Genomic DNA, 13868 nt, shown 5'->3' with positions numbered 1-13868 from the left:
AAGGCTATGCTCTCGCTCTGACTCAGTGTGTGTGCTGTGTGCAGGTGACACATTTTAATTAGAGCGATGACAAACTATCTTTAAGGCTCTATGAGATGGAGATATAGCTCAATAAAGTGCTTGCCCTGAAAACATGAATTCAATCCCCAGAAACTATGTTTTTAAAAAAAGGCATGGTAATGCACAGTGCTAGAAATACAAGGCGAAGACAGATGAACCACACAGCAATGAGACACTGTCTTTAAAAACAAAGGGTGAGTGCTCCACTCCTGAACATGTCCTCTGACCTCCATATGCAAAGGCAGCTGGCTACACACACACACACACACACACACGCACACACGCACATCTGCAATATATGCAAAAAAGTGTGCGTGTGTATATGAGAGCGAGCATGTGAGCTAGACAACCTCAAGGTCCTAGAAAAGAACTAGACAAAATATATTTTTTCTCAGATTTTAAAAACGATTTTTCTTATTTTTATGTGTATAAATATTTTGCCTACACAAAGGTATACCACATATATGTCTAGTGCCTTAAAAGGCTAGAGGCGCGCATTGGATTCCCTGAACTGGAGTCACAGATGGTTATGACCTGTAATGTGGGTGCTGGGAACACAGCACAGGTTCTCTGCAAGAGCAACAAGTGCTCAACCGTGGAGCCATTCTCTCCAGCACCTGTTAATAATTTCTTAAACACATCAACTCATGACAATGAAAAGTAATTAGATCTTTTAAAAAGATCAGGTAATCCCCGGGATGCTTGACAGCAGGAATACTAAGAAACTCTACCAAAGGAGTATAATTTCTCAGGAGACAGTCAAAATCAAGCCTGTCTTCATTTAAGGTGATGAGTGAGTATTTTCTATGCATTTTCCAAATGTATAATCATTCTTTGAAATGGTGCTTGGGAGACCTATGAGAAAATATTTTCAAACTGAATTAGAAAATTTGGTAAAAGGGTATCTTTACTGCAAACTCTAAAGGGGCAGGCACGCAACTCTTCTGAGACATGTTTACAAGTTCTCTTCATGTATATGCGTGATGTATGTGTGAACATATATTTTCGCGTGGGTTATCTGGCAGGCACTCTGTATGCATGGCAGGGAACCGTTCAGCAGACTTGACTCTATCCTTAAGCTGAAGCTCAGGAGAGACAGGCAAAACACTAAGGAGTACACAGAGCATCCAGTCTCTGTGTGTGTAATCTAAGCTGACATCTGAAGGAACAAAAGCAGCTACTATGTAAGAGCAGAGAGAACCATGTTCCAGACAGCAGGATATTGTGTAAGGGGCTTGTCAGGCTGTCTAAGTGGTGACTGAATGCAAGGACTAAGTGTACACTGCAAGGTTGAAGGTCAAGGGAAGCTCAAGTAAAGCCTATGGGTCTAACTGTGGTCTGAGGGGACCCATCACTCAAGACCTTCCAGGAAGGAGTTACGTGACCCAGCTGTTTCAAAACCCACGGAACGTTATAGGAGAAAGGGATGGAGACAGCAAATAGGCAAACGAATAGCCTTGGGTTCCCTATTTCCTTGTTACCAAACTGTGTACCCTAGAGAAGGGACTGCATGCAGCTCCTTAGCCCCAACATGGATTAAGGGCTGCAAGCTGTGAGCACCTGGTGGCTATCACCTTACGCTCTTTCTGTAGTCAGGGAACCCTTGCAACAGATGATTTTGGAGTGGCCTAATTGCCTTACTACTTTACTGAAAAGCTTAAAATAGACTCTAATCTGAAAAATGATTTCAAGTTGAAATGTAAAAAGAAGCTTTACTTCTAAATGATAGGAACAGATAGAAAGTTCTTTTAATTAAAAGATCTTGACTTTTAATTACTTTAAAAGTAAAAGACACTTACTTTACCAATTCTCGTCCTTCAGAGCTAATAAAATATTCAACAAGCCACTGACAAGCATCCAAACTTTTTGAAAGTAATGCTTCAATAGTAGCGATCCATTCTTCAGTATCGACCCTTTAAAGAGCAGAGTGCAATGTCAGGCTCCAGCGAGTAACTGCACAGTGCATTCACAGTCACGCCTGTCTACCTAGCTGTCCCCCAGTGGCCGGGAACAAGGGGAAGATTAACTATTCCCTGGCTACCCGCTGGCATGACTCAGCATTTGCATGCTTCGGTTCAGTGCTGTGACCCTCGCCCACACACAGGACACATGTGCAGTACCTACACCTTTGACGGATTTTCATCTTTCACATCTTCACCATCTACTTCAACTGGTGAAGACCAGACAGATCTGTCACATTTTGTCTGGCACAACTGTGTGTCACCTTCACAACAGCTTATGTTTTATATCAGATTGCTAAAATCATTAGTATCTTGCTTTAAGCTTTAGACAGAAAGAGTGGCCTGACTATACTCCCAATAATCTCACACCACTCCAAGACTCCAGTACCTTACCAACCCTAATGGTAAAAACAGGCAAAATGGTGACAGTGTAACATGTAGATAGGAGTGAATTTCATAAGCCAAAGTACCAACTGAATTTCTCTATTTAACTCTGTGCAGACCTTAAAGGATGTGCTCTTTTGAAAATCATGTAACTTGGTTATTACACATAAAACGAGGCTGCCGTTATTAATTATTTTTCTTCATGAGACTGGCTGAAAAGTCTTTCCCCAAACCCAGAGCTCAATGGTCTTCCAACTTTAGCTAGTTTGCTCTTTCTCTAGGTATTTTTCTACAAGACCCCCAGCTCTCGCCAGCAGTCATATATTCACAGACCAACTGTTACTAACCCAGAACCTGTAATGATCCAGACATCTTGTGATGTATAAGATGCAGACCATGTCTGGAGCTCATAAGATGACTCTGAACATGTCCTGGTTCAAACTCCTCCATGAACTGTCACTGAACACAGCCCAGCCTTTCTGGTCTGGCACCTAGTGATTAGTCTTAATGGGTCCCTTACAAGTACCAGAAAAATACGACTAACCAGTCACTCATAGGTGGCCTTAAGCAAATCATGCTTGCTATTCTAGAATCTTTCTTTTTGCCTAGATTGATGCCTTCTCTTTTCTTCCTTTTAAAATCCTCCGAAGGTATCAACAGCTATGATTTTGCCCAATTCTCAAAGACATGGAATTTATGTCTTATAGCACAGCAATTTCCTTTTTAAAAACCAATCCCCACTAAACCTTTCTTAGAGACTGAGGGTATGTTTCAGTAAGCTGATTATAAATTTATTTTTTCATTAATTAAGCAGTGTTTTCTGTAACAACAGAGTAGTAAAACATACCACCCTTACCTGAGTTTCTTCTTTGTTCGTAGGTAGGTTTGGAAAAGGAACTGAACGGCAAGCTGCAAGCTCACCTTTGCCATGCAAGGGTAATGTGGGTGCTTTAACTTAGTCTGTGAGAGGGAAGAGGGTGTTTCATAAAAATCTTACAGATCGTTATATATTTTATAGAATGCAATAACGACAAATGATAAAGTTATAGGAAAAATCCTAATCTTAGCACTTAGGAAGTGAAGGCAGAAAGGTAAGTAGTTCAGAGACATCCTTGACTACTTGGAGATAGCCTGGGCTACACACAAACACAAAGGAAAAAGAAATGCCTAGCCAGTTAATAAAAGAAAATACTCATTTAAATTTTTAAAAAGCTAGCTCGTTCATTTTTAAATGAAGTCCTTTCAGAAAAGAATCTTCGTCCCTCTTGCCGTTATTAACAAGTGGTACTGTAGACAAGGAGTACTGGAAAGTTAATTCTGAGTCTGACAACATATGATTCCAGATTAGGAAAAGTTAGCTCATAGAGCTCAGAAGCAATTGATAAAAACCAATCCCACAGCCCTCAGCCCAACAGCCCCTAACCTCATAGTCTTCAGCCCCATAGCCCCAACCCCATAACCCCCAACCTCATAGTCCCCAACTCCATAGCCACTAACTCCAGAGGCTTCAGCCCCATAGCCCTCAAATTTGCAATAAAATCTAAAACTTCTGTATGTGCAAACCTATACCACTTATTTACAGTGTACAGCCCAAAGCTGCCTGCACAATCATATCACCAGGAAGTAACACATTTACAGGAAGCAGGGCTTTGAACCTAGCCTGAATGCTAACACCTGAGATGAGGCCACTGCTTTTTTAGTTCAGATACAACTGGCTACTTACAGCATTCAACGACGCTAAAGACAAAACAAAACTGAAGTAGTCACTACTGTACACGTCTCTGTTCTTCATGAACTTGAGGTTTTCATCTCGCACCATCTGCAAAACAAAAACAGTGGTCATTTTTAACAAGCAGAACAATATGTGGAAGGTTAGCAAAATATTTAGGTAATAAAAGTTTGTAAAAAAATTATACTTTATAATTAGCTTTTTCAAACTTTGGGTTTTGTAACAATGAGGGACAAAAATCTTTCCTTTAAGTCTAAGGCGCTGTAGAAAGGTAAGCCATCTCCAATCTCTTTTGGGGATTCAAGCAACAGAGGATTTTTTTTTTGTTTTTGGTATGTTTGGTTTTGTTTTTTTTGTTTTTGTTTGTTTGTTTGGTTACAAACACTAAATTCCACACCTTCCTGGTTCAGACTACTCAGTTCTTTTTTCTTTTGAAGGCTCCACATTTTCTTTAGATTCTCTGGTTCTACCTACTTAGCTTTGGGCTGTTAGTGTATAAGGTCTGAACCAGGCAAGTGGACAGTCTTGAATTTGAACCCTTGCCTTGTGAGATGGTGGGCCATTTCTCTGTCTTAATCAGCCTTGTTTATTAGTTCCATCTGAAAAATAGGAGTAATATTTCCTATTCTACAATGGATTTAGGAAGCTTAATCAATTCATAAAAACCTCTTTAGTCAAGTGTGGTGGTGCATGCTTTTAATCTCAGCACTTGGGAGGCAGAGGTTGGAGGATCTTTGTGAATTTGAGGCCAGCCTGATCTACACAGTGAGTTCCAGGCCAGCCAGGTAGTTGAGAACCTGTTTCAAAAACCAACCAACCAACCAACCAACCAACAACACCCCACCCCCCAAAACTTGTTTACAGTCTGCAGCACAGAACAGGTATTCAATAAACACTGACTTCACTGTTGACTTAGTCTTAACTAAAAAGTTCTAGGTCTTGATTTGTTTTCTCAGATAATGTAATTTCCACAGCATGTCTGTCTGCTCAGGGATGGTGCTGGCCATCTTGGCTCACCTTTGTGGCACCAGCTCTATAGCTTCTGGCCTGGAAGACATAGGACATGCCAACTGTAAGCACAGAAGGCAGCCACCAGAAGTGCTCTGAAACTTACACATGAATTCTGATACTCATTGTGATTTCTCCCTTAGAGAAGGATTTATCTGCTGCCCCTGCCCTTTCAAAGATTGATTTATTTTCATTTTTGCATCAGTATTTTGGCTCCATTTATATATACGCACCATGTGTGTGCCTAGTTCTAGGAGGTGAGAAGAAGGTATTGAATCCCCGGAACTGAAGTTATGGGCAAAGGTTGTGAGCCTCCATGTGGGTGATGGGAACTGAACCCGGGTTCTCTCAAGAGCAGTGAGAGCTCTAACCAGCCGAGCCCACCTCTCTACGCCTGTTCATGTGGTTCTTACCTGGTATATCCGAGCAGGCATTTTCTCCACAAACAGTCCTTTCTTCTCACCTTTTTTAACCAGCTTGGTTAGAATAGAGAGCCTGTCATTATTAGGCCTATGGGGCCGAGGAGAGGACTGAGGTGAAATCTCAGGTGAAGATGGAGCTGACCTGAGAGACAAAAATCAAAGAACTGTTAAGTATAAAGGGTTTTTGTTTGTTTTGTTTTTAACTTGCTAGATTTACATACTGGGTCTGTACTTAAACATAACAACAAACATACTTTCCTGATCCAATAGCGTAAAGGCAAATTCATTAAGGAAAAGACCATAAAAAAATCTTTCTGGTTATAGTATTATGCTTTGGACAGGAAATGCATTCAATATGTACACACACACACACACACACACACACACACACACACACACACACACTCCTTAATTCTAGAATATTTACATGCATGTTGTGAAACACAAGTAACTTCTTGCCAGGGCAATAAAGTCTGGGGAGCAATAAACAAGCAACTTCTTATTTTCTTTGCAGAATTTCTCTTATGCTTAATTATTTTTAAACATTAAGCATTATATTATGGGGCTGGAGAAATAGCTCAGCAGTTAAGAGCACCGACTGCTCTACCAGAGGTCCTGGAGTTCAATTCCCAGCAACCACATGGTGGCTCACAACTATCTGTAATGAGATCTGATGCCCTCTGCTGGTGTGTCTGAAGACAGCTACATTGTATTCACATGCATAAAATAAATAAATTAATAAACCTTAAAAAAATCATCATATTCTGACGATCCTATCAACACCCACTGAAATCACATGGCAGAGCAACTTACAGAGAGAGGTCCTCGGCCTCCTGCCTTACAACGCTCACTCGACTTTTCTTTGGCAGCACGGGGGAGTTCTGATCAGACACCCTCTGATAGAAGAGCATGTAGGCATTCCAGTATCTTCGACGAACATCAGGGTATGGGTTGGCTATTTTATGACAGTAAGAGAGAAGGTCTGGTAAATAAGTTGTTTTTCAGAGTGATTATAATAAAAGGCCTCCAGATTAACAATTTATTTACTAATTTGCAAAGTGCAAAGTGTAAGTAAAATGTGGGTCTTTTTAGTGTAGCCTAAAATGCCAGTTCATGCATCCCCTTGTTGGTGAGGATTGAGGGAAGACTTCTTTAATCACACTGCATAATGAGGTTTGGTAGAGGTGCTAGTAATCATATCTCTGCATATGAAAAATATGAAAAGAACAAAATCTATTGTATTATATTTTTATAGAGAGAATATAGCTTCTAATCTGAAAAAACCCTATATAATAAAAAATAAAGCGAGCAGAATATATCTCCTTATAAATACTTACTTTGATCATAAACTTTTGGTCTATATTCTCCTCCAAAGCATTCATACTCCAGGGTCTCATCATTTAGGTCAAATTCTTCAATAACGGTGTCATTAAATTTATACCATTTTCCTTTTCCACATCCCCTAGGACCCAGATATCAGGTAAACATTTTAAGATTTAAAAATAATTATGTTCATCCTTGCATTTGTCCCTATAGATTATGCACAGATAAAGCAGGCGACAGTTACTCAGGAGCATCCAAGAGAAACATAGCAATAGAGGTGCAGTGACCAATTTCTGAAACAACTTTTCAAATCAAAGGAGTAAAAGACTATTCTAAGTTTAAAAAATTCAAAATGCAGAACCAAGTATACTATGAATTTCTTTATACTGGGCATTATAATGCATGCTTGGAATCCAGTACTCAGGAGGCAGAAGAAGCAGCATTGAGAATTTAAGGACAAAGTAAGCTATAAAACTTTGTCTTATCCATTAGCTTCCCCCCCCCCCCCAAAAAAAAAAAAAAACCTTTTCCAGTGGTGAGCATGGATGACAGAGTTCATCAGGGAAGGCAGAGAGTACATGAGGACTTCTGCAGGAAACCCTTACCGCCGGTCCTTAATGAAGGAATAGTAATGGCCAGCATGGGCCTGCCCACTGTGTACTATGACACCAACAAGCTCATAGTTTTCTGTGAGGGCAACTTTTTTCCGTGGGGATCCTCCACCTCCTTGATCCATATTCCTCCCATTTTCACCAACTTCAGAAGATGAATCCTGGCGAGCCATTCCTGCAACTGTGTAAGGCTCCATATTTAGCATCCAAGGAAACTATGTAAAAGTAAAAAGAACACAGCACTGTTAAGTGGGAATGTACTGGGTAGTACCCAGTAAAGTCAGACAAAGTGAGTCATGCTTCCCTTGAGAAGGGCTGACTCCTACTCCCACTTATCCTCAGCATCTCATAGTCATCACCATGGCTAGGGTGCCTTCCAGAAATAAATGGCAACATATGTAGGTCTGCCAGTCATACTAGCAGCAGCTTTGCAAACAAGGGCTGCACACCCCTCATGATGTGTCTCAGAGAACAGACAGGGTGTAGAAACAGAAGGAAAGAAGGAAAGGAGAAATTTCAGGAAAGGGAAGAAGTTACCCGTATTTGTTCATCATATTTGATGGATCGTCCACTCTCCCAGTCAAAGCCAAATCTCATCAGGTGAATTACCAACACACTAGGTAAAGACTTAATGCACGTTCTTTTCACGGTTATTCTCTAAGAAAAAGCAAAAAACCAAATTAATTCCCTGGAGGAAATTGAAATAATAGATGTAAAAGCTTTTGGTACCCATGTAAATCAAATAGCAGCAAATCTACTGGGAGCAGCTTGCAGAGGTTAGTGATGACCCATGGGTGGCACACAGATACTAACATTGTTTTTTGGAAAGGGCAAATGTGGTACCTTCTCTTTACACTTTTCACAGTAGTATGCATTACTTCCTTCTAGAACTTCACCTCTAACAAACTGGTCCAAAGAAATTTCCAAACTTTGGCAAGATGTAACTCCTAGGTTGAGAGCCATGAAAGCTTCCTCACGCTCATATCTGATTGGGAAAAGACAGAAACCCATGAATGGAGAACCACTTCAACTGTCACGAGACCTGATCTTCAACACACTCTGCAACAGCCACAGAATTAGACAAGCCTCAGCATAAAGGCACAGACAAAACCATCAATTTCAACAAATACTTTAAGACTACAAAGTAATTATAGAAACTGAACAAATAAAATTCACTGAACATTTATAGATCCACTAAGAAATACATCTACAAGTCAGCCAACAAACTAACATTATAGCTTTCTAAAACATCATTTTAGGGGTTGGGGATTTAGCTCAGTGGTAGAGCACTTGCCTAGCAAGCACAAGGCCCTGGGTTCAGTCCCCAGCTCCGAAAAAAAAAGAATAAAAAAAAAACCCATCATTTTATCCCCCCCCCACTCCATGGTGCTGGTATCAAAACCAGGGTCTTATACATATCAGAGATGCTGTACCGCTGAGCTACACTCTTATCCCTAAGAGTCACTGTTTAATGGAGTGGTGACATCTTCACTAACCTGTGAGGACAATCTTTGCAGATCTTCTGATCAGAATAGATGCCCTGGAAAGTATTCTTAAAAATTTGTTCTCGTCCCATTTTCTGTTGGAATAAATATTTAAGGTTTTAATTGATAACCCTAGAATATACAAGTTGGTTTACATAAAATCTTATTTAAAAATTTCAATTTAGCCACCAAATTAGCCAAAAATATTAGTACTATTGTCGTCTCAGCCAGATGGCAGGCTGACTCATTGGCCTCAGTATCAGAGCAATACAGGAGGGAGAGTGAGGGTCACGAGAGCTCATCCTCCCAAGTCGACTGTTATGATTCTGGATCTTCTTTCTGTGCTGCAAGCTGCAAGGTAGAAGTGCTTTGAAAATCTTTGCTCTTGTTCAAGGCCAGGTACTACAGATCTGTAAGTTATTTTAAACAGATGAAGCATAACAATGGTGCTTATCGATTCGATGTATAGTGGCACCTCTGGGCAAGTCTATTGTTTTCCTGGAAAGGCAGAAATCTTTGAGTCTAAGCATCAAAACAATAACATTAGTCCTTTTGGCCCTTTGCCAGAGTCTCCCAGTTCCCGGTCATCCTCCAGGAACCATCAGTTTACTAAGCACTCTGCAACCAGAATACCTCTAGGGACATTGCTAAAACAAAACAAACAAACAAACAAACAACAACAACAACACCTCACGCACAAATGGTCATTTATTATGAAACATAGATGAGGAACTATACTTCTTCTCAGCTTAGGTGCATAAGGAATATTAGCTGGAATAATGTGTAGGTATTCATTTTAAATGCTGAAAGAACGAACTTGTCTCGGTCACCATCAACCTACACTGTTCTCATAGCTGCGGGAGCCAGAGGGCAGCAGAGAGTTTCATTACCTTGAGATACTCATCCATCTGATCAATGAGGCTAGTGAAGAACTCATATGCGTCCTGCTGTTCTCTCACATAGAGCTCCTTGTTCCACATCTTGAAGATCTACATAGCAAGAATTAAACAGGTGTTTAAAAAAACAGCAGCATGCTCTGAACAACACAGGATCACATACGTGTTTCTGAAAAGCAAGCTCACTCTTAGGGTGTGGGCTGTACCCAGCATCTGTGCATTTTCTTGGCTCTTCCTAACGGCAAGTCTGAAACCGACTGTGGGTGCAGGGTAAGCCCTCAGACTATATAACAGCAAGTGTCCGTCTTAAAAGTGACCTCTGCTCTGTGACAAAATGCAGCCATGTGCTTTTTATTGGAGGCACTAATGATACTGGCACAGGTGAGGAGAAGTAGCTGGAATCACTACTTTAAGGTACACTGTCATTGCTATTTTAAACTGTGTGTGTTCCATGTCTCTGTGCAGTTTGTGCACAGGAATACAGAGCTAGAGCTGCGGGTGGCTGTGAACAGTCTGCTGTGGGTGCTGGGAACCAAACCTGTTTTTCTGCAAAAGCAATGCAGCTGCTGAGCTACCTCTGTAGTTCCTTTAAGAATATTTTAAAGAGCTAAAATAAGAATCGTAAGAAACAGTCAACACAGATAAGTAGATCCCCAGGAATTACAAATTACTTTCTTAACATTCTAATCACTTCAAAAGAACCAATTTGTTGAACATTCAAATCTCTGACAAGTTGTTAGTGATGAGAGAAACCAAAGTGGAGCCAAATTCTAAATATTATCTAATATCAAGTATAGTTACTGTAAGTACCTTCCAGAAGTTCTCAGGCACATAATACTGCAGCTTGCTTTCCATCAAATGCCCAAAGAGAGACTGCACTTGGTAAAACACACTGTCATCCGGATTGTCTGTGTCATCATCCACTGAAAGAAGGGACTATGAAGAAAAGCATTATCAACTGAGGGACTCGGAACTGCTTTGCACCAACCGCAAACATGCATGCACGCGAGTGCCCACTCTGCTGCTATGCCAGCAGTGTTTGATGTGGAGACAGCCTTGTAGATATCTAGGTTTGTCATCTCCTAGTGGGTGTGGTTAAGGATAAAGTACAAAGCTGGTAAGATGAAGATCTCTAGACACATGTGACACAATACTTATGGAATAGTCTCAAAATATTGCCTGCTACTCTACAACTTGTGACTATGTTAATAAGATATGCTAAAAATAGAGCCAGATATTCTAAAATATTCATAACGTAGCTTGAGAATTAATTTTGTATGTACAAAAATTACACTTGGTCAAATTACTGATTAAAGAATAGATTTACACAAATGTGTGACTATAACATCTTTACAGATTTCAGAAGCTAATAATTTTTAACTATAGCTACAAACACAAGAAATAATAATTAAGCATGACAAACAGGACAGAAGAAGGAAATCACCTCAGGGAGTCCGGGCTGCATATACAGCTGCTGGAAGACTGCATTCATGTAACAAGTAGCACCACCATTCCTCAGCCCCACAAACCCTGAAATGGATCTGCTATCCACTGGGGGGAGGTACTGGGGAAAAAAGGAACAGAAACAGTGGGGAGGAGAGTAAGTATTCTACCACAACAGCCATTTGGGAAGACGAAGAAGGAAAAGTAGCAGACTCAGATCCACCCTCCGGCTTGGTAGGTAACATCAACAGAGCCTATGCTCCTCAAGCACCTGTGTTAGGTGCTGGCATGATGACGCAATGCAATCATCTTAATGTTTCTTATCTGTCCATAAAATATGTCACACAAAGCAGGCATTAGGTCACTCAAATCAACCTGCAGTCATTCACTTATCATTCAACAAGTGTTTGTTTACTAATGACCTATCATGTACCAGGCACTGTGCCAGGGATTAAGAGAGAACAGAAATGTTCATGGTCCTTCATCTCTCAAGAACTGACAGGGTGGTTGTGTCAGCTCTATGGCATTCATTAATCAAGAAGCTACACTAGATGCCTACTATATGTTGACATGGTTTTCTGAATATTCTCAAATTTATCCTGAGGAATTCTATAGTGCAAAAAGTCAAGCAAACTAATGTTTTTATATAGTATCTTAAAAAAAAAAACCCATGTTTTTATACATTATCCTTTTTAATACAAGGTAATGTTCTATTAAACTTTTCCTATAAGCATGCGATTAAAATGACAGGAAAATACCCCATTGTTTTATTTACAAGTGTCATCAAACAATGCAGAGCCTAACACACTGCCTTTCTGGGTAGGAATAATCCAGATAAGGCATCTTGGATAATGTTCAACCCAGCATCTCTGTAGGTAGAAGATTTTCCTTGTGGAAATTTGACTATACCAGGAGCTGGCTCTCTTACCATAACCACACACAAAGTGCACCATCCATGTAATAAGCAAACAGCTGACAAGACATGCGGGTCTTTTGAAGCATTACTAGATGTCACATGTTTTTCACTAACATCAGTAACTGACACAAGTACTGACATTTATTTGTAGTAAAAAGCACAGATTTTTTTTTTAAGTTATGAAAAAATTTCTTTTGATTTTTTTGAGGCAAGAGTTTCTTTCTCTATGTATCCCTGGCTGTCCTGGAATTCGCTGTGTAGACCAGGCTGGCCTCAAATAAAATATTTTTTTGAGTGCTGAAGTTCTGTACTTAGAGCACACCTCCAGCTTACAGTGTATCCCTCAGTGCTGAAACAATGTGCTGATGGCTCTCCCTTCCACTGGACATGCTCTGGCCTGCCTCACAGCTGGGGCAGTACTGTCATTTCTAACTTCACACATCTCTTCTTAATATATGATAAACTCTATGAATCTCACTGAATTTATCTGGCTTTATAACTCCAGTGCCTGGCATTCTGCCAGCATAAATTTACTCAAAAAAACAAAAACAAGAATAATAAAAAAACTAATAACAAAAATGATTGGAATGTTACTTTTTATTGAGAGTAACTATTAGTCAGTTTGAGAATGGCTCATCTCTAACTGAAATGATATTTCCTAATAATACAGTGATTAAATATGATAAAACATTTTGTTGATTGTAATACGTAAACATGCCACACAAAAACAATATTGACTTGGTTGTGGCTAGGATAATGCAACCCGAGTCCTAAACTTACACGCTATGGGGCTAGAGAAACTCCACAGCAGGGAAGGGCTCTTGCTGCAAAGCCTGAAAACCTCACTTCCATCCCCAGGTCCCACATGGTGGTGGAAGGTGAGAGGACCTAACTCCTGCAACTTCTCCTGGCCTCCACCCTGCTCCTCGTCATGTACATACCCACAAAAGGTAGACAGAAGTTATACATGTAGGAGATCATTCTACAAACAGGTAAATGAGGGCTGGGGCGATGACTTAGGGTGCAGTGCCTCCTATGCAGCTGTGAAGTCTACAGTTCGGGTCCTCAGAGCAAGCGGCCACCTAGTCTAAACAGCTCCGGGTTCAAGTGATGCTTCGCATCAGCCAAACCAAGGGGAGCATGACAGAGGAGGACACCAGGGTCTCCTGCCTCTACCTCACTTACACAAACACAACCAAGAAAGAATATTAGTAGGTCCAAAAACTTACATCAAACTCCTTGGTGAGAGCAGGGTCAGGCTGATGATGCATTGAAAGCAGTTCTTTTGTAATAATCTGAAGATTTGAAGGTGAGCTGTCAGCCAACATCACAAGGACTTCATAGGCTGCCAATCGGCTGTTTACTGTACTACACCTAAGAACAACAGCACAGCCATCTTCAAAATCAACATTGGAAAACAAAACATGAACACTATAATCTCTTCAACACAGGTAAGTCAGGTATATGCAGGAAACCTAGTAATCTATGTGCCCTAAATACAGGAGGCAGGAAGAGCTTTCAGAACTATTATCTTAGCCTATTAATAATCAGTAAAATCCTCTTAAATAAAAAAAGGAAGCTATGAAACTAAAAATAGATTCCCGCAAACATTTCAAATATGCTGCAGGCCA

General features: G+C 40.3%; 1 protein-coding gene and 1 long non-coding RNA gene across 4 annotated transcripts in view; one reads left to right on the top strand and one right to left on the bottom strand.

The window, feature by feature from the left end:
- Positions 1 to 13868, bottom strand: part of Usp24 (ubiquitin specific peptidase 24) — a 129752-nt gene that overhangs the window by 22906 nt on the left and 92978 nt on the right. For all 3 annotated transcript variants that reach the window (XM_006238511.4, NM_001271206.2, XM_039109959.2), the window contains 14 exons: positions 13467 to 13611; positions 11323 to 11442; positions 10689 to 10814; positions 9873 to 9971; positions 8995 to 9077; positions 8342 to 8483; positions 8036 to 8155; positions 7493 to 7713; positions 6902 to 7026; positions 6378 to 6519; positions 5556 to 5706; positions 4129 to 4224; positions 3262 to 3365; positions 1860 to 1973 (listed from right to left, as the gene is read on the bottom strand). In XM_006238511.4, coding sequence (XP_006238573.1) covers positions 1860 to 1973; positions 3262 to 3365; positions 4129 to 4224; positions 5556 to 5706; positions 6378 to 6519; positions 6902 to 7026; positions 7493 to 7713; positions 8036 to 8155; positions 8342 to 8483; positions 8995 to 9077; positions 9873 to 9971; positions 10689 to 10814; positions 11323 to 11442; positions 13467 to 13611 — 1788 coding nt within the window. The remainder of the gene's footprint in view (positions 1 to 1859; positions 1974 to 3261; positions 3366 to 4128; positions 4225 to 5555; positions 5707 to 6377; positions 6520 to 6901; positions 7027 to 7492; positions 7714 to 8035; positions 8156 to 8341; positions 8484 to 8994; positions 9078 to 9872; positions 9972 to 10688; positions 10815 to 11322; positions 11443 to 13466; positions 13612 to 13868) is intronic.
- The window catches only part of LOC134479024 (uncharacterized), a 36958-nt gene that overhangs the window by 11248 nt on the left and 11842 nt on the right, over positions 1 to 13868 (top strand). The gene's annotated exons all lie outside the window — the stretch shown is intronic.

This window comes from Rattus norvegicus, chromosome 5 (genome assembly GCF_036323735.1).
Source record: "Rattus norvegicus strain BN/NHsdMcwi chromosome 5, GRCr8, whole genome shotgun sequence".
In the NCBI taxonomy this organism is placed as follows: domain Eukaryota; kingdom Metazoa; phylum Chordata; class Mammalia; order Rodentia; family Muridae; genus Rattus; species Rattus norvegicus.
The sequence above is the reverse complement of the archived record's forward strand: the minus strand, read 5'-3'. Positions and strand labels throughout refer to the sequence as shown.